The 24,315-nt window shown below is 40.3% G+C and overlaps 2 protein-coding genes across 2 annotated transcripts; both read left to right on the forward strand.

Annotated features, from left to right (window-relative positions):
• Positions 1-39: 39 nt before the first annotated feature.
• Positions 40-24,219, forward strand: LOC105039269 (uncharacterized). Its single transcript, XM_029262769.2, is given in 18 exon segments — positions 40-183; positions 263-479; positions 584-612; positions 708-819; positions 937-1,034; positions 2,190-2,286; positions 2,370-2,459; positions 2,584-2,614; positions 2,617-2,645; positions 2,777-2,851; positions 3,096-3,161; positions 3,238-3,315; positions 18,393-18,503; positions 18,656-18,733; positions 18,841-18,960; positions 22,118-22,161; positions 22,253-22,310; positions 23,928-24,219. Coding segments are annotated over 17 exon segments (1,158 nt in total). The 5' UTR covers positions 40-183; positions 263-446; the 3' UTR covers positions 23,937-24,219.
• Positions 3,703-15,637, forward strand: LOC140854814 (acid phosphatase 1-like). Its single transcript, XM_073250857.1, has 3 exons — positions 3,703-7,534; positions 7,840-15,428; positions 15,504-15,637. The coding sequence occupies exons 1-2, from the start codon at positions 7,317-7,319 to the stop codon at positions 8,015-8,017; spliced, it is 396 nt and encodes a 131-aa protein (XP_073106958.1). The 5' UTR covers positions 3,703-7,316; the 3' UTR covers positions 8,018-15,428; positions 15,504-15,637.
• Positions 24,220-24,315: the final 96 nt, after the last annotated feature.

The following is a 24,315-nucleotide window of genomic DNA, read 5'->3' on the forward strand; positions in this document are numbered from 1 at the left end:
GAGAGTCCAGAGCTCGACACGTGGCGTGCTGGGAGAGCTCTGGACTGTTTGTATACAGATGACGATTTCGACGACCCGTTAGCTTTAGCCGCTTTATTTTGAAGTGGCGGAACCGTTCCCGCGGCGTCAAGATCCAAGTAAACGCACGCCATCTGGACCGTCGGATTACGGTCCTCACCATCTGTAAGCTTTCCGGCGAAGTCCGCATAGAATAATCTATGGTTATTTGACATCTGCCGTTAACTTTTTGCCGTTAACCAAGGGCGGTGGCGTCTATCACAAGCGGCGCATGATGGCAACAGCTGATATGTAATTCACTCCCCGGTCCGGCGGTCCCAGGCCATCGTCCCCATATTCAAACTTCCAGGTAGCTCTCTCACGGATCACCGTGGAACCGTGAAGACATCACCATTGTTCGCTGTCCGAAAAAACTTCCGAGCCCCGAGATGTCCGCGACTCAGTCCGAGTACGACCTCGTGGTAACTCTCTCCATTCCCTCTCTCGATCCGCTCTCGAACCCCCTCTTCTCTCTTTTTCTCTTCGATCGGAATCGGAATCTTGGCTCACTTCTATTCCAATGCAGGCATCTGGCGGGCCTCGTTTCGGGATTGGGTGAGGAGATCTTCCCCCTCGAGCGGCCTTCGGCCGTTCGATCTATGTTCCAGAACCCACTTTCCTTTTTCTAGGGTTTTGATCCGATCTTGCAGGGAGTACGCTTTCGCCGACGCCGGGAAAGTGGAGCATTGCGCTAAGTACCTGAACCAGACGCTAGTGACCTTCGGATTCCCCGCCTCACTCGATCTCTTTGCTGCTGATCCCGTGCGTCCTCTTGATCTGGCGGGCTATGTTTATCTTTCTATGATTATAGATTTTTTTACTTTTCTTGGTTTTTTTGCTAAAGTTTCTTTCCTTTATTTTTTATTTTTTTGGTGGTAGGTCTCGATTGCAAGGACATGTAATTGCATCTATTCTCTACTTCAACAAAGGCAGCGCGACATTGAGTTTAGGGAGTTATCTAATGAGCAGAGGCAGAGGTGAATTTGTAATTTATTTATTTTTTATCAGATTGATCTTTCTTGGTTTCCTAATTTGTAGGGATCCGCTAATCTTATTCCAATTAACTAATACGTGTAAGCGAAGTCTAAAAATCCAACCGTTTCCTTATCATAATTAGAAGAATTTGGGGTGATATTTGGCTCTGAATGGAATTTTCGGTCATTGCAAAGAGAAACTAGCATATTGTCTTTCCCAAAATAAAGAATATTGATAATGTCGATGGTGCTCTATTAATCTAGGCCAGAGTTTGACAAGTTCAGTTCATGTATATACAATGTTACTGAATCAGAGTGATTTTAGGTTTTTTGCGGTATTGGGGACATTGCATTATGTCTGGGTTTCTTAATATTTGGTCATTTACTAGTGATTATCAAGGTCAGGTTTCCTAGCATGTCATCATCCCAATTTAAATGCTGATAATGTTTCTATGAGTTGAGTATTAGTCTGTTACTGATCTGCCAAGAGGATCATGGTGCTTGTTTTGCTGGTCATCCGTCAACTTCTGAACCATAAACAATTGTGTACCAGATTCCCCTCTTTCTTGTTTGAAATAACTTATATGGATTTATAAATTGCATATTTTGCTGATATGATTTATATTTTCACCTCAACTACTTGCATAACTAAATGATTTCACCATATGTTCTCCCAATACTTTTAACATGCAGCTTTTTACTCACCACTCCAGAAAATTGTTTCAAGCAATGAAAGATATTACTGTAATGTCTACCTAAATAAATACACATCCCTAATCAATTAACCTTTTTTGTTTAGGGGATTTTCATGTCCTACATGAACATATAGCTTTGTATGGCTGGTGAAAATATGAAATTTTTTTGGGTGGTACACAGGAGGATTTAAGCTTTATATGTTAATATTAGTCATCTGGATTATCATTCTGTGCCCAATTGGGCTTCAAGATCTTTCCACTGGCCCAAGTCATCAAATTTAGTGCCCAAGCAGAAGTTGTCTGTGAGAACATCCATATCAGGGGCTGCTTAAATTGGATTAGTTTTTTTAATTATAACCGAAAATGGACAGTTTTTACATTTGCATTAGGTGCTTCTTCATGCCATTTTAAGCTAATAGCGAAAGGCACCTTTTCTTATGGCATTGCTGTTGTATAATTATAGATTGCAGTCGGATATATCAAGGTTGGAGGCCAAGGTTGAAAGGCTTGAGGCACAATTAGCTGCAAAAGATCGAGAGCTAGCCACTTTAACTCGAACGGTTGGTTCATTGTATTTCCTTGATAGATCAGTTCTTAAATGATGATGGAATAGTTAATCTTTTAACTCTTTTATGATCATCAGGAGGCTAAAAATACTGCAGCTTTGAAGGCTCAAATTGAAAAGTTGCAGCAGGAACGTGATGAATTTCAGCGAATGGTCATGGGTAATCAGGTGAGAAATACTTATCATTGCGCCTTTGCCCCTTCTCCTTTCTAGGAAATATACTTTCTTCTTCTTCTTCCTCTGCTTCTGTCCGAAGTCCATCACTCCTGATTCATTAATTTTCTTTGAAAAGCAAGTGCGCACACAACAAATACATGAAATGAAGAAAAAGAGAAGGAATACATCAAACTACAGGTAATGTTATTGCTACAGTGTACAGTTACATAATCAGGAATTCATTTGGCAAAAGTTTTCATTAATCATATCATGGAACATGCCAAAATTTATTTATTAAATCACCGGGGTCTTAATCTGTTGTTTTGCAGGAGAGGCTAAACCAAGTGTTAATGGAGAAAAAGAAGGAATCTCGGTCAGGGATGGAGATAATGAACTTACTGCAGGTTTTGTTAAAGTTATTTTTATTATCAATTTATAGTTCTAACAAGCAGACTACATCCATAAATGCAGTCTTGGAAAATTCTCCATATTAAATTTGTTTACATCAATCCTCATGTGCTTAGCATCACATTTTTTAAAACCTTTTTGGGCTTTCAATTCTACTTTTGCATACCTGGCACAGCTTTTTGATGCTTCAAGTAATTAAGAATATTTCCACCTGATGTTGCTTGTTGTTAATGGCAACAGAAAGAAGGGCGTCAGCGTGGAACATGGAATGGAAAGAAGGCTGACAGTGATTTCTATAAAATGATTGTAAGAAAAATGTTCAACTCGATCAATTGGTTCTTGTGGTCAGTTATTTCCTTAATGTCTTCCATGATACCGGTAGGTTGATGCATATGAAGTAAAGAAGCAAGAGTTGATGGCAGAGAACTCTGATTTGCGGGCTTTACTACGTTCTATGCAGGTAGAAACATGTAATAATAAGCTGTTAAGAATTTTTTCTAATCACCTTTTGTCTTTACTTGTTTACTGCTACATAATCATATGGAACTTTCTAGTTGTCAAAAATAATTGCTTGTAATCTTGGGCTTCTCTAGACAATTAATTTGTGGTACTGGGATTTTGTTGAGTGATAGGCTACATTTAGTAGTTTTAGGGTTTTTTTTTTTTTTTTTTTTTTTAAATTTAAAGGTTATGGCAAATTAGCTATTCTTTATGCCATTTTTTTCGGTTGATGTTGTCAAGACTTAGGAGTTTGTAAACAAGTTATTCTTTCAATATCTCTAGTGAAGAATTGAATTTGTTTTACCTGCTTTCTTTCTTTCTTCCTTCCTTTCTTATTTCTTCCCAATCTGGTAAAGGCATTGTTCTAAAATTTACCACAATTATTAAACTTTGCTGAGTTTGTCTCACTTCATATAATAACAAGTATATACTGCTGATAATGTTTGAATCTTACAAGTTCTATGAGTCTTGGTGGGTTAATAACAACTGATGATGCCTTGCTTCTTGTTGTTGGTTACTGCCAATTGTCACTGGATGTCATTACTGCTACACTTTGAATGGTACATTTGGGTTGAATCATTAGGAAAGAAGGCTTTTCTATGGTATTGCTACTCGCAAGATAAGGAAAGATGGTTATAGCATATTATTCTGCAATTGTCTATGAAGTCCAATGGCTCTTCGTAGTCCTTAACCTTAATTTACTAGAAGTTCAGCTTTAGTTCTTACAGAAACCTATAAAATTCTGTTTATGTTATTGCCACTACATTTTAACCGCTGTAAATGGTTTAGGCATTGGAAAAGAAGGCATTTTAATGTATCGCTACTTCCGAGTGAATGAAAGACTGCTACAGCAGAATATTCGGGAATGGCCAAATGAAGTCCAAGAGTCTGAATTGGCTCTTGGCCTTTGTTTGAATGTTTGTTGTCGATTTAACTTTACTTATTTACTTCTTGAAATCTTTAAAAAAATCCTTTGCTCTATCTTACATCGAATAAACTGCATGGGGGGGGGATACGTTTTATTCGGAAAACTAACTTGACATTATAGTGTGTCACTTACAATATGGGCTTCTATATTTCATTTTCTTTTCTAGTTCATTTAGTTTATTGTTTCTATTTAGTATATTTATCTGTTGCTTTCTCTTCTGGTACAGATTTCCTGTTGGCAATGATAGAGTTAAGAACCATACATGTTGATCCAGTCCCTATATTATTTTTTTTGGTTGTGCGCATAATTCTTTTTTTATTAATTTATTTCTTGTGCAATCAAGGTGTATCTTTTAAAACAAAAATCAATTTGAGACACGGTGGCGAATCATATCAAATAAAGGTCGGAAGATAATGTCCTTTTGGGTGGCATAAACCATAAATAGTGAAGACTCTAAAAGAATTTGTTACGGTGGTACCGTGGATATCTTGGATCTGTGTGTTATCAAGACATACCTCAGGCCGTCGTGCTATCGCTGTGGCTATTGACTTAAGCACAGAGTTGAGGTATGCGGAGCCGAGCTATCTACATCCTGTCTGCTGCGTGGCTTATTCAGCACGTGAGCTGTCTCCGTTACCTCGATCAACGAGTCTTTTGACACGTGCAGCAGCTGTCCACCTTAAGTGGATAGGCTCAGAGGTAATCGCCTCCCGTAATTTCATGAGAGCGATTAAGGGCTAAAATATCTCATCCGCAATGGCATATTTAAGGACCCTGCAATCTTGGGATTGCACGATTTCACAACTGTTCGATGACATTCTATATAAACAATCAAAATCCCGAGGATCAAGGTAAGCAATCTCTCTCAGAGAATCCGTTGTTGCTCTTTTATTTTTTGATTTCTGATTTGAGTGTCGGAGGATCCTCGTCGGAGCAAAAATCTTTGGTTCAGACTTGCTTTGCAGGTCGCTCCAGCATTCCTGTGCAAGGCTTGGTCACCCGTCTTCTGACCTCCACAAGAACGAGCAGCAACAGATAGAGGAAGGGCCAATCTTCATTATGCCACCAAAGCGAATATCATTCCGACTCTCCAACGCCACCGCCTCCCGCCAGGCGGAGAGCTTGGCCAATAGCTAGGCGCAGCAACCAACGATGGAGACTCCACCAACCTAGCCAGCACTGGTCACGGCGGACCAGTTCAACCTGCTCTTCTAGCTGGTCCAAAATTTGATGGTTGCTGTTCAAGCAGTCTAGACTGTTCTTGCGCCTCCTGCAATGGTGCCATAGCCTGCTTAGGTTGCCTTTGCACCTTCAACGGTGCAGCTAGTGGTTTTCTCAACGGCGCCATCAGTGCCTCCCGCGGTGGTGCCCCCATCAAATTTGGCTCCGCACTCGGCTCCTCAGCTACCACCACAATCGGAGCCGCGTGTGCTTCCACAGTCTGGAAAGGAGGCAGACCCACCAGAGTCGTCCTAGGACCCAGCAATCAACCAGACAGCGATCTCATAGCTCACGATCAGGGCATGATTCAATCCCTGATCGCCATTCTCCTTAGCATTCGGAGGCCTGCACCGTCTGCGATCTTGCTATGGAGAGACGGTTCCAGGCAATCGATCAGCAGATTAATGCCGCCCTCAACAATACTTAGCGCAGCCCTACGATGGATTCAACGGTGAGCCACCCTTTGTTCAGAGGATAGTGCAGGTGCCACTCCCTCGGCACTTCAAGGTGCTGCAATTTGATACCTACGATGGGACTGCCGACCCTGTCGACCATCTAGAGACATTCAAGGCAGCGATGCTCCTTCAAGGAGCTACAGATGCTATCTTTTGTCGAGCGTTCCCTACTACTCTTAAGGGGGCGGCTCGATAGTGGTATTTGAGTCTGAAGCTGGTTTTCATTAACTCTTTCGAAGAGTTGTACCGGTCTTTCGTCGGTCATTTTGTCAGTAGCCGATGATAGCAGAAACGATCCGACTACCTCCACACCATGAAACAGGAGGGGAAGTCAATCCGCACCTTTGTCAGCCGTTTCAATGCGGCCACTTTGGAGATTCGTGATCTAAACCAGTCGGTCGCGATGGTCGCCATTATGAGCGATCTACCGAAGAATGACTTAAAAAAGTCATTGACCAAGATTTATCCTCGAAATTGTTTCGATATGCTTGTCTGTGCAGAGAAGTACGCTCGTATGGAGAAAGTTTTTGCAGAGGAGACTCCAGACAGTTTTGTTACAATAGGACGGAATAAGGAGCGCTCTCCAAGATGGGAGGGGAGAACCTGCCAGCGCTCCCGATCTCCATCTCGGAGGTGGAAAAATGGGGGCTGGAATCGTCGATCTCGGAGTCTTCAGAGAAGGGATTGACAGTCCTTACCTCCAAGGCGTTATACTAATTACACACCTTTGACTGTTTACAGGGGAGAGGTACTAGTAGAGATACGAGCCGAGTTGCCTCAGCCTTCAAGGTTATGGACGAGGCTAGAGCACCGTCGTGATTCAAGTAAATACTACTACCATCATGACCACGGTCATGACGTTGAAGATTGCATTTAGCTTCGGGTCAAGATCGAGAGGCTCGGCAGGTAGGGGAGATTGAATCACTTTATCCGAGGGGAGCACCTCAACGTCGACCTCCGAGGGCTCAGCAGCCACCTTCTTTGCCTCATTAACCATTCCCTCTGCCTCAGTCGTAGTCAGTTAAGGCTACAAATGGATCGGGTTGATCCGTGATCCGCCCCAACCCGATCCGATTAGACCCGACCCGAATCCATTTAAAAGATCCATGGAGTCGGGTCGGGTTTAAAAATTGGATTCATTTCTTTTTTCGGATCGGGTTTGGATTTTTTGAATTTGGATTCGACCATATCCGTAGAGATTTTTGGATTAATTTGGATCTTAAGATACATGATCTGACCCGATCCGATCCGATTCGGACCTAAATATAGGACTCGAACCCAGTTAGAGTGACGTACCCAAATAAGGGTTTGGGCTTGGGCCAAAAATTTTCAAATTCTTCGGTCTTTCGGGAGCATATGCTCAACCTATACCACGAGATCAGAGTACGAGGTTTGAAGGTCTTTCTCATTTCTTCCAGACGGGAGCATCTGAGGGACGCCACTATCGACAAGCATGTCAAGGTTGGGTACCTCGGTTGGATCGATTTGATCTTAAGATTTGTCGTTCCTATCTCCTACAATCTCTATATTTTGATGCCGTATGTTCTAATTCTTCTTTATTTGGTTGAGTCATGATTTTTTTTAGCGCTAAAGTGCTAGAAGGCAACAATAATAATAATAAAAAGTTCTAATTTTCGAGTGATCTGGTAAGTTTAGTGCTAAAGAACTGAAATCAGAAAAAATATCATATTGGAAAAGGCTCCCATCAAGCCCATCCATTTGTAGATCATGGATACTTTCATGATCAATAATAATCAGGGGGCAACAATATGTGACCTCCTATTTCCATCAAATTTTTTTCCATATGATTTCTGGATATAAATACAAACATTTAAGCTCCTTCAGTTTGCAACTAATGACTGTCATTTATATGATTCAGGTGCGCAGAAGACTGCTACGATGCGGTCGCGAATTATAAGGTCGAGAAAAGGAGAAAGTTGATAGAGCAAGGCTACTGCTTGTGGGGGATTATGGGAGACCAATGGTGCAGTTTTGTAGGCCACCCCAGTGCCAACAGAACATTCAAACTCCCAAATCCCATGTACTATGATGCTTGAAATTTTTTCCTTGCTTTTTTTTTTTTGGTGGATTCCCTCTTCCCGTTCCATCAATATATAATCCGCCACTTCAGCAATATAAGCAAGGAGGCCTTTCTTAGTTGTCATTTAGCATCAGTATTCACTGATAGTAGGTTTCAAATAAATTAAACCCGTGATCCGATCCGAACCGGATGCGAACTGGACCCGCATTTCATGGATTGGGGTTGGGTTATATATGAACCCGATCCGACTCGATCCGATTTTTTATCGAGATGGGTATGGGTCTATATCAAGACTCGATCAAGAAATCGGATCGGATCGGGATCACTTGGGACCCGGTCTGACCCGACCCATTTGCAGGCCTACAATTAGTATCGGTGCAGCAAAAAAGGTAAGAAGCAGGGGGATCGGTGGTAGCAGAAGACTGACCCCTATGGGGAGAAATCTATATAATAATCGGAGGGTCGTTAGCGTAGCTTCCGGAAGCGAAGAGGCCAAGGCTCGAGGATAGGCACAAAGATGCCATCATCTTCACCGAGCAGGATGCGGAGGGTGTGCTAGCTTCGCACAATGATACGGTGGTTATAACTGTGAATATCGTTGATTATAATGTACATTGTGTATTTATTGATAATGAAAGCTTGATTGATGTTTTGTATTACTCTATCTTCTCCCAAATGAGATTCACTCCAGACCAGCTAAGTAGGTTCGATACCCCGATTCAGGGTTTCTCTGAAGGTTCAGTGATTTCGGAGGAAATGATTAAGCTGTCTGTTACTGTGGGCACCCCATCGCAGTGAACAATGATCCAAATCAACTTTCTGGTGGTTAAACTTTCTTTGGCCTATAATGCAATCCTTGGTCGTCCAAGCTTGTGGATTTTAAAGGCTGTAGTGTCGAGCTATTACTTGATGGTGGAGTTTCCAACAAGAATGGAGTAAGGCAGATCCGAGGCAACCAGATCATGGCTTGTCAATGTTTTGCTACCAAGCTTCAAACAGAAGGCCAGCCATCCCAAGCGGAGGAACAACCTGAACTTCTGATAGGGCTGGACGCCCGAGATGATCTGTCCGAGGAGCGTGCCCAGCCATCTGAGGATCTCGAGGTCCTGCTGAGGAAAGAGAACTCCAACTAGACATTGAAGATCGGCTTACATCTGGATGAGGTAATCAAGGCTCGACTAACCACTCTTTTACAGAAAAATACAGACCTCTTTGCCTGGTCGGCTACTGACATATCTGGCATATATCCAAAGGTGATGTCTTATCATCTGAAGGTGGATTCGACTTATCGTCCGATGAAGCAGAAGAAGCGAAGCTTCGTCTCGAAGCGCCAGAAGGCCGTATTTGAGGAAGTAGATAAGCTACTCAAGGCTGGTTTCATCAGAGAAGTGATGTATCCAGACTGATTGGCGAATGTAGTCTTGATCAAGAAGACAAATAGAAAGTGGCGTATGTGCATCGACTTTATCGATCTGAACAAAGCTTGTCCCAAGGACAGTTATCCGTTGCCTCGGATCGACCAGCTGATAGATGCTATTTCTAGATATGAGTTCTTCAGCTTCATGGATGCCTTCGTCGGTTATAACTAGATCCGGATGGCGTCCGAAGACGAAGAGAAAACAGCTTTTATCACTGATAGTGGGTTTTTCTGTTACAGGATGATGCCTTTTGGCCTAAAGAATACAGAAGCCACCTATCAGTGATTAGTGAATAAAATCCTCAAAGATCAATTTGGCCACAACATGAAGGCATGTGGATGACATGCTAGTCAAGAGCCGAGCCACTTCAGATCATGTTGCTGACCTTCAAGAGACTTTCAACATCTTCTATCGATTTCGGATGAAGTTGAACCCAGCAAAATATACTTTCGGAGTTATCGTCGGTAAATTCCTCGGGTTTATGATCTCACGAAGAGGCATCAAGGCAAACCCCGAGAAGATTAAGGCAATTCTTGAGATGACACCGTCAAGAACTGTTGAAGAGGTACAGCATCTCATCGGTAAGGTCGCTTCGCTCAATCACTTTGTTTTCAAGTCGGTCGAGAGGTGTCTTTCTTTCTTCCAAACCCTCAAGCAGCCAAAAGGCTTCCAGTGGATTGTCGAGTGCCAGAAGGTATTTGAGGAGTTGAAGCAATATCTTAGCAAGATAAAAAAAGATAAAGGCAGGGTCAGGAGCTAAGGCATCCATCGTGGGTACGTCGGCTGTAGAGGGTTCCCAGAGTTTATCCAAAAAATCTAGATTTAATTTTGAATAGTTGGCAGCGATCTTGTCCCAGACCAGTTGCTTCCTACCGATGTAGGCATCAGTAGAGAACTCGATCTTCTCATCTTCATACTCCATTGACGTCCGAAAGTCTGCAACAGTCCTTGAGGCGGCCTTTGCTATCTTCTTCTCTACTGCTTTGGCTGCAGCTTTACTCTCTAATTGGGCTTCAAGCTTTCTTATTCTCCTTTGCAGTCGAGAGTTCTCTTCGATAGCTCCTCTTAGAGCCGCTTCGGCATCTTCAGCCCTCCTTTCAGTGGCGTTGGCCCTTATGGAGGCCTCTCCAGCCTCCCTTACAGCTTTGTCTTTGGTGCCTTTAAGCATCTCGATATCGGCTCGGTGCTTCCTTGCTTCAGCCGAAAGATTGCGGCATCTCTCCATATACCTATTCAGATAATAGGCGAGCTGTCAAGAAAAATCTCTTATTAGTGCACATGATAAGTGTATGTTTAAAGTAAACAAAAGTGCATAAGTTTTAACTTATCCGGATGAAGCTCTCCATAGCTTTTCTTCTCACCTCCCTATGCGGCTCGGCCAGCAGCTTGATTGCATCGGCTGGGAGGAGCATCCTGATGTATAGCTCGTGCGTCAGCTGGTAGTCTTCTAAGGTTGAAGCCTCGAGCTTCAGTGTAGCTGGCGAGGCCCCAGAAGTCCTAGCCTCATTGGCTCGCTCATCTTTCGAGGAGAATGCGATGATAGGAGTCGGCAAGCTCGAAATTGTCTCCTCGGGGGTCGGCAGGCTCAAAACTGCCTCCTTAAAGGCTTAACTGGTTTGGCTTCTCTGATCTCCATCAAAAGTCGATGAAGTTGAGCCAGATTGAATTCTCACGACTCTAAAGTTGCCGGCACGAGGGTTAGGACCCTCTGGCCCAGGAATTGACAGTGCCGAGGGATGCCTGATCTTGATAAGGGTGTTTTGTCCACCCACAAGTTTAGCTGCCCTTTTTCTATGGACCTTCTCCACCTCTTTCGGCAAATCCAAGCCCATCTTTGCAACCAAGGTCACCAAATGGTTAGCATAAGGGTAAAGTGAGAATTGAAGAACACATGGCCCTGAGATAGGTGACCTATGCGCACTTTGAGGAGCGGCTTGGCTGATGCCGGTGTTGAACAGTGTTTGCACCGACAGAAGCTTTTTCAGCATTGGGATCTTGAAGTTACGTAGGGCCTTCATCTTCTGCCTCTGGGGTTGATCCAACAAAGACTCTTTTAGCATGGCCTCTTGAGGTTCGCCCTAGGCGACGAATCCTCAGTCCTCGTTGGATGTCTGAGAGACGAAGAGAAATCGCTCCTTCCAGCCGTGGACAGTGGTAGGAGCATCCTGTATCAACGGGCGGACATTCTTCTTCCTTCGTGTTGATACATACCACCATCCGCGTGAATCAGGATACCTCTTGAGGTTGAAGAAAGAAAAGAAGAGTGCGATGTTGGGATCAATCCTAGCTAACACGCACGCTACGGTAAAACTGCAGATATGTCGCCATGAGTTTGGGACTATTGAACATGGCGACATCTCAAGATATTGGAGGAGAGCTATAAAGAAGGGATAGAGAGGAAGCCTCACCCTAGCCCAAAAACATTCCTTATAGAGGCTTATTCGTCCTGGGAGAGGTCGGCAAACTCGATCATTCGGCTTCGGAATTTCTAATTGGAATGTCGGAAGGATTTGAAACTGCTCATGGAGCAATATCACATCCTGCTTCGTTAGCTCGGATTGGAATCTCAGTGGAGCGAAATCAGAGTCTCCAAAGGCCATTCTCTTTGCAGGAGTTTTGGAAACAAAGAAGGGTTCTGGAAGCAAAGGACGAAGGAGGAAGAAAACCTACAGGGAAAGAAAATAGGGACGATTGGGAACCCTAAAAGCCTATGCTTGGTCTTGTCTGAGATCTTAAATAGGCCCAGGGTTTAAATCATCTCCAAGCGATGCTTCTTTTCAAAGCATTAATTATTGGTGGTGTGAATCGACAGAGTGTGAACGGACGCTCGACGTGTGGCAACCACTAATGGGATATTATCCTTGTCGCCGATATGGCAGTTAATGTTAGCGGTAGGCAAATCATACTTTGAACTACTTTCGAAGAGATGTGCGAAGACGTACGATGGTACCTATCACGTGGGGGCAATTTGAACTCTAATTCTTTTAACGTCTGTACAACAGGTACGAATTATATAGCTCGGATTACAGTCCAGATTGTGGTTCGAGCCGTGCTTTGCTCAGAATGTTGCTCAGGTCATGTATTTGCTAAATTATAGCTCAGATCATATTTCATAATTGCAATTGTGGCTAAGTTCTTAGCTAATATAGATCAGAACTTGGCCAATATAGCTCAGAGTGTGATTTGTACTAATCCATTCAAGCACAGTGAATATTATCAATAAAAATAAATTTCATTCATTCGCATCTAAAATTGGCTACATCGTCTAGATTACAAAAAAGAAAGAAAAATACATCACTGCCCCAGAGTATCGTTAGAGTGACTTGCTTCAGAGCAGCTTTTTTCAACGTCAGTAACTTTTTCAGTCTGAACGGCTGCATTGACCTTATTTGCTTCAGCAGAATAACAAGACGTTCTTGCAAATTTCTCTGCTCTATCCGCAGTCACGGTCTTCAAGCTTTCATCTAAAAAGTTGACTAGTAGAAGCTTGACACTGTCAGCAGAGAAATGTACTTGAGCCATTATTTTGTATCTTTCGAAGCCCGCGGAGAATGCCGTCTTGCAAGCTTGATTTATGATTTCAGCTCTTCTTTTTGCTAATCGACCTTCCCTTCTTTTAGCATTCATAGTCAGAAGCTCCTGGTCTATGAGTCGGCGTCAGAGGAGATCCTGGCTCTCTCTTTTCTCCTTTAGCTTCTTCTTCAAGTGCTTCGCTTCTGGCGAAGCCTCCTGAAGTTCAGCAGACGGCCTCGGAGACACCTGGATCCCTTTGGAAGCAAAGCCCTCACCCCTTTGAGGTGTTTTGTCCTTGCAGCTTGCTCTTTCTGAGATCCTGGCCCTCTTAGTTGAGCTTCCGTTGGGACTCCTTCGAGGATGAACCTCGGAGGAAGTATAATCTCGGCCTCTTTTCCCTTTGAGTGTTTTCCTCAGGCGCTCTACGTCATCACGGGTTCGACGGCAATATCTTTCAGCCTTAGACCTCTGCCTCTCGAGGTCTTTGATCTTCTTTTCAGTCTTAGATCTCTGCTGCTCGAGATCTTCAATTCTCTTCTCGGCTCTCCTTAGCTCGTCGTCTCGACGGTCAATCATCTTCCGAGCTTCTCGGAGAGCCTCTTTAGAGGAGTTGGCTTCCTTAACCAACTCGACGTTAGCCGATCTCTCTTGTTTCAAGAGATACCTTAGCAAGTCTCTTTCCTCCCTCGCTGTTGTAAGCTCTAGCCTTGACGCATCAGAGGTGGAGTCAACGAAACTGGCTAGATAGTGCCAACCTGTATATATTTACATGAAGCCGTTAGAAGATACAAGTTATAGAAGATTTAAAGAAGAATTTCGAAGACCCCCTACTTGGGCGAGAGACTCAGGGCACCCTTCATCTGCTGTTAAGTCCCCTGTTCATCCGGGTACTGCCTCTCAATAGGAGAGAGGAAGTCTCTTAGAAACTCCGCCGCGGACTTGAGATTCTCTGTCACAGACGGAGCAGAAGTCACCGGTTGCGAAGGCCCCATTCGAGTGACTGTTAGGGGAGGGCACTGGATTGGAAGCGTCTGCGCCGAAGACTTCCCGACCTCCATTGTTATCGTCGGAGCCTCCTCACTATGACCAGCCACGTCCTCTGCCTATGTCGTCATCGTCGGAACTTCCTCAAGATGGCCGACTGTGTCCGCCACTGGCGTCTTCTCCACCGATCTCTCCTTTGTCGGAACATCCTCTAGTGGAGTTTTCCCCACAGGTTCTAATGGAGAAACTATGGGCTCGGCGATCAAAAGAGGATCTTCATCCCTCACGACTGTGACAGTTGATCCAGCGGTCGAAACCCTGACATCGCCACCCGCTGGGACTGGAGGGCCAATGAACGAAACTTTGGCTTGCTTCTTTTTGGCTAATACCACTTCAAGCTTTCTCAAGCGCTCTGGATTCATCTTGTCTCTAAGAGTTGCAACGAAAATTTGAAGCAAAAAAGTCTTGCAGTCGTCTTCTCTGTACATCTAAAGGGCAAATTTAAAAGAAAGGGCAAAGGTGAAGACAAAAAGTCGCCGCTGGAAAAATTAAATTCTCGAGCAAACCGCCAGCTATGTGGTCCCATCAGTCACGATCATTGACAGCATACTTCCGTCTGTCAGGCTAACGTCATCAATTTTAAATGCTGGGGGCACGTATGAAAGTACAAGAGCGTGCATCCCCAGATCCGAGGTATAACTTTTGAGGTACTCCTTTCGCCTGATTCTCAGACTCAGGAGTATGGAAGTAGTGTTACGGTGGTATCATGGGTATCTCGAATCTGTGTTATCAAGGCATACCTCAGACCGTCGAGCTATCGCTGTGGCTGCCAACCTAAGCACAGAGTCGAGGTATGCAGAGCCGAGCTATTTACATCCTGTCTACTGCGTGGTCTGTTTAGCACGTGAGCTGCCTCCGTTACCTCGACCAACGAGTCTCCTAATATGTGCAGCAGCTGTCCACCCTAAGTAGATAGGCTCAAAGGTAACTGCCTCCCCTAATTTTATGGGAGCGATTAAGGGCTAAAATATCTCGTTCGCAATGGCATGTTTAACGGTCCTGCAATCTCGGGATTGCAGGATTTTACAGCCATTTGACCAGCTGTTCGATGACATTTTATATAAACTACCAAAGCCCCAAGGACCAAGGTAAGCAATCCCTTTTAGAGAACCTGTTGTTACTCCTTTGTTCTCTGATTTCTGACTTGAGCATCGGAGGATCCTCGTCGGAGCAAAATCTTTTGGCTTGGACTTGTTTTGCAGGTCGCTCTAACATCCTTGCGCAAGGCTCGGTCACCCGCCTTCCAACCTCCTCAAGAATGAGCAGCAACAGAATTGAAATATTATTTATTGGTTTAACAGTAATTTTCTTGGTTTTGCAGTTCCCTGTGGAAGGTAGGGACAAAAGAATTAAACCACCAGATGTAGGTTATCTTTTTGGTTCTAGTAACTAAGGTCAGAGATCCTCAAGCAACTTTTGGATTGTAATGGTAGAGATTTTGTCATTACAGAGGTCAGATATGACGACATCTCATTCTCGGACTGATATCCATTTTTATGTTTTTCTCATGTAGTCATTTTTTCACAGGACTCCTAATAAGTTGAACAGCCGGACCAGAGGTTTAGAAATTCTCTAGACTACTCTCATATATTAAATGTCTAATTGAGTCTTGGTCGATGAGCTGTGCAAGCCTGTAGCTGCTTTTGGAATATTATGAGGTGGGTGCAGCCACTTTTACAATCTCAATCATGGTTTATTAGTTGGTCTGGCTGCTATGTCTTATTGATGTTGCATCATGCCTTGAAACAACACTCCAAGAAATAGTTTTACCGCTGAAGACAATTCTTAAAGTGAAAAGGTATGCTGTTTGGTAAAAAAGAACTGCACTCCTTTGAACAGATATCAGTGAATTAATCAATTATGGAATAAAGCAGTAAGTTGACTTTCATGACCATGATCTGAGAGATAATTATTGTGATATTTATTTTGCACAATGACTGATGTACCTTTATCTTGTATAATCAGCCGGTACCTCAACTTTGGATTTTTCCAGTCTGATGAAATTATGGCTTTCCCATTTGACCTTGTCCAAGAAATTCATGACTGCTTATATGAAGCAAGAAGTTGACTTAGCTGACCATGATCTGAGAGATAATCAATTATTGTGATATTTATTTTGCACAATGACCGATGTACATTTATCTTGTATAATCATCCGATACCTCAACCTCGGATTTTTCCAGTCTGATTAAATTATGGCTTCCTCATTTGACCTTTTTCAAGAAATTCATGACTGCTTATATGAAGCAAGAAGTTGACTTAGCTGGCCCATGTGATGGTTTGTCTAGCATTATATGCAACAATCAGATATATGTGAGGGCACATTAAGTGACTGTGATATTTGCAAACCATTTTATTGCTCTCAACTTTAATCTGAATTTTATTTGGCCAAGACAAATTCATGGTTTCTTTTAGTTTTAATAGTAGTCCGATAGGAATTTTTTCGCATGTCAATGGCCATTTTAATTGAAAGCTAGAATAAGGTATCTTCCTATCTCATTGTTCAAAGATGTTTTGAAGTGCTTTTGAAAATGATTTCCTCCTCACTTCTACAACCACCCCCCATGAAAATGTGGCATTAGTTCATTGCATGAAATGATCGTAATGCTAATCTCAGAGGTTACTCGCTCTTTAGGTGTTCTCCTTGTGTTGTTCATTAGTAAATGAAGCAGCTTTATGGTTTAATTAGGTAACAGATAATTAAAGAAATTTGGATATGTCATCTTTTTTCCTTTTGATTTTTAGTTGTCCTCATGGTTCACATGAGAATTGCTTCTAATCTACAAGTTGACAAATAGATGATTTAAGTAGCAATTTTTGTTTGTATTTCCTACGTATCAGAATTTGACACTTGTTGCATAAAATTAGGTACACATGGTGTACTTGTTTAGATTAAAAAGAATCCAGATATTCCTGAATAGGCTTGGGATACTTCTTGAATACCACTGGGGATGAGGACATTTCCTCTCCCTTTTTTTTTTTTTTTTTTCATTTTAATGAATGTTGGCTTTCTAGTGATGGGCATGATGGAACCCTAGAGTTGAACAAATAACTCTATCAAATATTGATTTCTTCGGATTTGTCAATTGGACATACACATCCATAGTGGCTAGTTCGAAAACTACAGTTCGCTCTGTCAATCCTCCAAGACCAAATAACTCAATTTTTGCCCATGAACGATTTGTGTCAATGGATTACTTTGATCCAAAACTTGAGAAAAAGAGTTTAGGCCAAAAAATGATGCATAAATAGTTCTTAATGAAGTTTTAGTTATCAAATTTTGAGGAGTCGGTATCCATTTATGCCTGATTGCTTCACATATGGTTCCTCGAACCGCATTGTCTAAACCAACAAGAGCCAATTCAAATTGATCCTGTAGTTGGTCTGCTATAGAATGAATACGTTTATTTTTCAAGTGAATCATATTGTCAAGTGTACCCATTCCAAATTTTATTCCGATCAAATGATCCACAGTAGCCAGTACATCTCATGGTAACAAAGGTATATTTTTCCATGCATTCACCAACGGGCATTCACGATAGAATCGTGGTAGCATTTACGGAACCCGAGGTCTTTGATCCTTTCTCTCTCAAGCCATCAAATAGAGCTATGGCTTTAGCAGTGATGATTGGGGTGGTTGTTTTCTTTCAGTCTGGCATTGGGTTGAGAGAAAAAAACTTGAGTGAAGAAGGGGCTGACAGTCACAGGCTCGTTCTTCTTATGTTATGGCGGGGAACTCTTTCTTGAAACAAAGAAACTTGGCTTGAGTAAGCATCTTTCTCCAAGCCCAAAACAGCCCTTTTCTTTTTCATATATGTAAGAATACATGTTTCTTTATTGTTTTGTCCCAGCTGTTGTGTAGTCTGTTTCTCCTAGATTTGTTGTATGAGTGCAATGATAGGAGATTTTCCTTCTTGAACATTGAGGTCTTCTAACAATGGGCAACGGAGGGGTAACTCTAGAGTCGAAGTTGCTGTATGCAGTACCTGTTATGCTTTATGGATGGCTTTTTTACGTATATGTTAAAATATTTATTTTATTTCTCCATGATTTGTGGTATTGGTGCTATTGTTTCATGTCATATCTGTAGTCCACATCCTTTTCCATGCTTCACGGATTTCTTCTTCTGTTTGTTAGCTTCCCTTTTCCTGATTCCTTTTGAAGCAATAACAATATGTATTCATTATGCAAAGTTCTTATTTCACAAAGCAGTTAGATGCGGCTTTTTCTACATATCTTCTATTTCCACACAAAATTTCTTTTCTAACATGCTATTGTTGAAGTCACTTGAAGATCAGATACTGTCATTTTGATTCTTAATATGCTAATTTTCTTCACCTTAATTGCAAGCTGTGTTTATCTTACTTCCAACAAAGTTTAAATGAATCACTGTGCCAATCCTTTTTGCTTCTTTAGATGGATATGCGGGACTTTTTAAATGCTCCAAATGGGCTGTCCCAACAAACTGTCACTGTCAATGAAAAACAAGAGGCAGGATCTCCTCAGTCTCCATTAGGTGGCAGGACGGTATGGTGATGATTGCTAAACATTAAAGGCAAAAATGTTTTTTGTTTGTGGGGGTGGGGGGTGGGTGGTATGGTTTGCTTTAACTGATTGTTGTTTTTGTTAGTTAGATATTTCAAATTAAACAACACTTGTCATGCAATTGTTACTTGCAGGATGTCTTTGATCTACCTTTCCACATGGCTAGAGTTCAAATAGAAGAGAGCTTACGAACTAAGATGTCTTCAATTAAGGTAGTTTCCATTGGCTTGGAGATGAGAGCATAATGTTTTCTTTTGTTATTTTCTTACACTTTCTTTCTGCACTGCTTCAACTTTCATCATCATCTTTCCTGGAGCAGGCAAGGATGCTACAACTTCAAGATGCACAAAAAGGAGCAGAGTTGACCTCTGAAGCAACTGAGAGAGAGCTTGAACTCGAAGCTCAACTTGTTGAAGCTAGGAGCATCATTCAAGAGCAGGTTTAAGTTTCTGTTTTTGAAAATTGACTATTTTTTCTTATTTTGATAGAGCTACTAGTTTGTTGATTTCCTATCATTTATTTTAGTGAACTTTGTTTCTCTACATCTTAACATCATAATAAATTGATACTCATTTTGGTTGAAATTGATTGATTCTGTATGTGATGCTAAAGCCTAGCATGATTATGTTTTTATGCATGAGAACTTGTCCCTCATTTAGAAGCTTGTAAGGCTTCGGGTCTCACTTCCTAATAACTTCAAATTCATTTCTCCATATTGACTCCAATAAATATTCTTGTCTCAATCATCAAATGATTGCCTTATCATAATAAGTAGGATGGAGCGTGTACTTGTGAAATCTGCTGCAAGCAATCATGACTACTGGAATTATAGCCACTGACTGGATGCCTCTTGTGAAGAATCATGTATGCGCATTTGCCCAGCACCAGTCTGCATGACTGCTGATTTTTTTAAAGTGAGGCTGCACATAAATCAGCATAATACTCTTAAATATATTTAGACCTTTTTCCAGTTGCCTTTTCTGTTTGATTTTTCAAGTTTGAATAAACGTATCACTGTTCTCTCACTTCAGCTGCACACGGTAATGGCAAAAATGCAGGTGCATCCACCTTCTGTCATCTTTTCCTGTTTCTGTTCATCTGGCAGGGGCTTAAGACAGTTACGTCAAAGAGCCCACTGTATGAAAAACTTTTTAAGTCAAGCAATGAATGGAGGAATATGCGTTATTTATTTTTGGAAAATGCGCAAGTCTAGCTTTTATGAGAGTATACAGGTGCACTGCAGGGACATACTGAACTCTAGCAGGCTCAACATGCTGCAGGGTTGAAATTTCTCTGTTGGAACATTCATAGAGGGAGCAATCTAAAATGGATAGTAGGTTTCTTTGAGCAGGATTCAGTTATTTATATGTGACATTTGTGTATACATGTGTCTGGTTTCGCCTAACTCATACTGTATCGGTTATAGATTTCTTTATTTTGCTAGGAATACTAGATGCAAGCATCTCCGGTAATTAATGTACAATTAGCGTTAACATGTGGCCTTTTAGAATTTGTTGGATTTTGTTGGAAGCAAAATTCTTTGTACACCGTCTATGGTGTAGAAAATCCGACATGGAGCGCACCGCTTCGTCCTATTGGGCCACGTAGCTATCACTTTCCAATGCTCATTTAATGCCCGCAGTTCTACTTTTTCGTTTAAAATTTTTTATGATGAAAATGCTCCTTCCCTTCTGAAAAATTATGACATCCTGTGCCGATATTATGGCATCCTGCATTGAAGTTATGACTTTCTGCACAGAATGTCATAATTTTTTCATAAGATGTCAAGAAGAGGAAAATTTTTCAATGACGAAAATGTCTTTCCTTTTTTATGATGTCCTGTGGAAAAATTATGACATCCTGTGCAGAAAGTCATAATTTCAACGCAGGATGCCATAATATCGGCATAGGATGTCATAAGTTTTTCGGAAGGGAAGGAGCATTTTTATTGTTTAAAATTTTAAACGAAAAAGTAGAACTGTAGACATTAAATGCGCGTTGAAAAATAGTGGTCACGTGGTCCAATCGGATGAGATGGTGCGCTCCACGTCGGATTTTCTACACTGCAGGCGATGCACAAAGAATTTCTCTTGTTGGAATTGGTATCGGTTTCCTATCCGGCCCATTCTTCTGTCTGGTAAATCTAAAAACGGAATGCTAATTCCCAAGGGTATTGAATTACCATAAGAAGCAGCAAAACCACATAACCAGGGAAAGGGGGCTGGCGGGTGGTCTTGGATATTGTTTTTGTGTTCGAGTAATGATAATGTTTATCTATTATATTTGTTAATATTGATTATATATTTGAAATATTTAAAATGATATATCATATATGAAAAATACAATATATTATATATTACATAATTGTATTAAATTATTTATTTTCTTAATATTATATTATTAATCATACTACTTTATTATAATATATCATACTATATATTGGATTTTTGTAATGTTATTCAATTATGTTGTTGTGATAATATTATTGTACTTATGATACTATTGTAATATGATTACAATTAATATAAATATCAGAGTTAGTATATTTTAATATAGTATTATATTAATATAATAGCACTAGTGTATAAAATAATAATACTATGCTAACAATATTATTAGTATTGGTGATATTGATATTATTAATATAGTAATATGAAGATAATATTAATATATTATGAAAAGTTCATATTATATATATATTGAATGAATTCAATAGTACTAAAAATGATATTGCTAAATAATTTTGTTGACATTAACATTAGTATTATCATATTATTGTAATATTTTAAAAGCTAACATTTATTAACAAATATTAATATTTGTACTAATATCGATATTACTATAGTCAATATTATCATATTAATATGAAAATTAATTATAATAATATTAACATTCTTATATGATCATAATCATTATCATAGTATCATATGACATTAGTATAATACTAATAATATATGTTAATACTGATATAATAAGATGATTTTATGATATTGTAAACAAAATTTGAATATTCACATTTATTATTAATATACGTTGATATTCTATTTTAATGATAGTGCTATATATTATATTGATATTATTGTTAGCATATTGAAATTATTATTGAGTATTATTTTATATTAGTATGTTAACAATGTACAAGCAGCTATTAAGTATATCTTTTTTTTAATTTACATTTTTGAGGATGGAAAGCATTTTGTTACAACCTAACAACTGGAATTTAAATAGAATCCACCAAAAAAAAAATCAAATAATAATAATAATAAAGAGCAGATTGAACCGGACAAGTAAATAGTGGGTTCCTGGTTTTTAGGAAATCTGGATCTGGGTTTGACCTGACCCATGTTTGTGTACAGATCACTGGTCGGGCAGGTCAACTAGGTTGGGTCTTAAAGTATTGGTTTGTATATAAGATTAAGCACATCTTGCATATTTTAAGATCTTGTATATTTGAAACACAAGAATATGTCTTTCTTCTGTGATGAATCTTGTATGGACATATCCATTAAACCTGCATTTCTTTGAATTTCAAGCGCACAATTTTTTTTATTACTAGGAACTCACATGACTGACCTTCATCTGGAATCTTAATGCAGGCTTCAATAATGTCCAAACATTTTGCTAAGTCTGAGAAGCCAAGGTTGATTCCTTGGAAAATTCTTTCATTTCTTTTTTCATTGGTTTTGTTATTTTAGTGGCTTACACATTTATGCATCTCTTTCTCTCTGTAGGATATTGAGTGGCCATTTAGATGCTGAAAGAGAAGGGATCCATTCAGCATCTGCCGAGGTGTGCAAAGCTTTATCCTCCTGAAAATCGTTGACAGTTTTGTAATAATCCTTGCCTACACCGAGCTTGAGCAGTTCCTGTTTATGTATATAAGGTTAGGGGATATAATTCAAAAATGAATTGTTCAAGTGACATGTCTTTGAGCAGCACGTAACCATGTGCATAAGCCTCATATCCCTTAAATGAAGTAAGCAACATTGACCGTGCCTAGTATTTTGGGGTTTTAACACTAACCCTAGGTAGTGCTCTGCTGCATAAGCATCTGGCCAACCTTCTCTTCTAATGTTTAAGCAGTTTTGCAGAAATTGACCAATGGATGTGAGTGGTCATACATCATATGGGCTATTCTGAAAGCCCTAATTTGTCAAAGTTATTTCAGCTACTTTTATTTGCCATGCAAATCATTCTGTATTGTTAATGGATGCACTCAGAATGCCCACAAACCAGGTTCTTTGTGCTTGCTTCTCATTTGATGCCAACATGCTCATTTTGCTGTCAGAAGTTCACCTAAAATTCCAGCGTGCAGCCACCCCATGGTGCACTGAACACAGCATCTTTAATGCCAACTCAAGCATGAAAATTTCTAATATGAAGCTGTTTTTCTTTTTTCTTTTTCTTTTTTTTTTTTTAACTTGAGTGGATGTTGACTGGATTTATAATCCTGAATTCATTTTAAAGCCAAAAAAAATACAGGAGCTAAGAAACCTTTTCAATCATATTGAGAAGTCAACTACCGTTTATTTAAATATTCAATGAATAAATGGTGCAATGTTGTGCATGATTTTATTTCATTTTATTTGTTTTTTTTTTCCTTATTTTCACTCTATTGCTCAAACCATGACAACAGCCCCCCCCCCCCAACACAACACACACACACACAAAAAGAAAAGAAAAAAAAAGGAAAAAAAAGAAAAACTCTGTTTCTTACAACTTGAGGAAGCTGTCCCAACTTGGTACCTAGAATGCTCTCGGTGGCTTGATAGGCATCATATATTGCCTTAAAATTTGTTGATTTAAATATAACAACAACTTTGATAATATCTGGGCACAATTAACTTAATAAACAGTAAAGACTCAATGTTAGAAGGCATGATGGAACCTCCAAATCTTTTAATATACGCCATCCATGATGACGCCCATTTTCCAAATTTCAAAAATGTTTTGAGTTTAAATGTCTTAGGGGCTTAAACTGGTTAATAAAATAAAATATTTTTCAATTGTCAGAACAAATGAACTGCTTTGTTCTATGGTTTGCTTTTCCATATTCTTGAACATTCATCCATTTGTGCTGTAGGGCATGCAAATAGGAACGAACAGTATAAATTATCAAATTAATGCCCATCATGCATTTTGGCATCAGAATGCTTATGCCTCAGCAACATTTAAAGCATGCACAGAGAACTGATTATATGTTATACATTTTCTTTTGACGTTCTGAAGTTGAATCTGGAAGTGTATAGATACTTCTATACCTGCGATATGTATCCCTCTAGCATTACAATGTTTATTACAGCAGTTAAGTAACATACACACATACATGCATGCATACATACATGCATATATGTTGCTTTTCCATTGAACTATTAAGTACTGATCATGTCGTTCTTGTGGTTCTAGGCAGTGTAAAATTCCAGGGTGCTCTGGTATTTTGACAGAAGTGGTGCATGCTTTTGACTGGATCTAGACTCGGCTGCTGCTGAGATCAAAGTTCCAGAGGTGACAAGCATTACAGCAGGATCTTGTTTAACCTTTTGTAAGTATTTTGGAATAGCTTAGCTGGAGGATTCATGTGGATGGTTCAGAAGAACCGAGTGAATCCATTAATGAACCTCCATATGTAGCTTTTTGATAAATTTACAATAGTTCTCATATTGTCATAATAATTCATTTTGACTTACTTTCTCCCCCATATTTTTTCTTTTCTTAAAGATGATTATGAATATGAAGTGAAAGTGGTTCTTCAGCATTTTAAACCAGTCATATTCGGATCATCTTATAATATCTC

The sequence above is a fragment of the Elaeis guineensis genome, chromosome 1 (assembly GCF_000442705.2).
Source record: "Elaeis guineensis isolate ETL-2024a chromosome 1, EG11, whole genome shotgun sequence".
Taxonomy (NCBI): Eukaryota; Viridiplantae; Streptophyta; class Magnoliopsida; order Arecales; family Arecaceae; genus Elaeis; species Elaeis guineensis.

Excerpts from the sequence above, each read along its gene's own strand:
- LOC140854814 (XM_073250857.1), top strand. The coding sequence starts at position 7,317 with ATGCTCAACCTATACCACGAGATCAGAGTACGAGGTTTGAAGGTCTTT. Across the intron at positions 7,535-7,839 it reads CTTTATTTGGTTGAGTCATG|GTGCGCAGAAGACTGCTACG; the intron begins ATTTTTTTTAGC and ends TATATGATTCAG.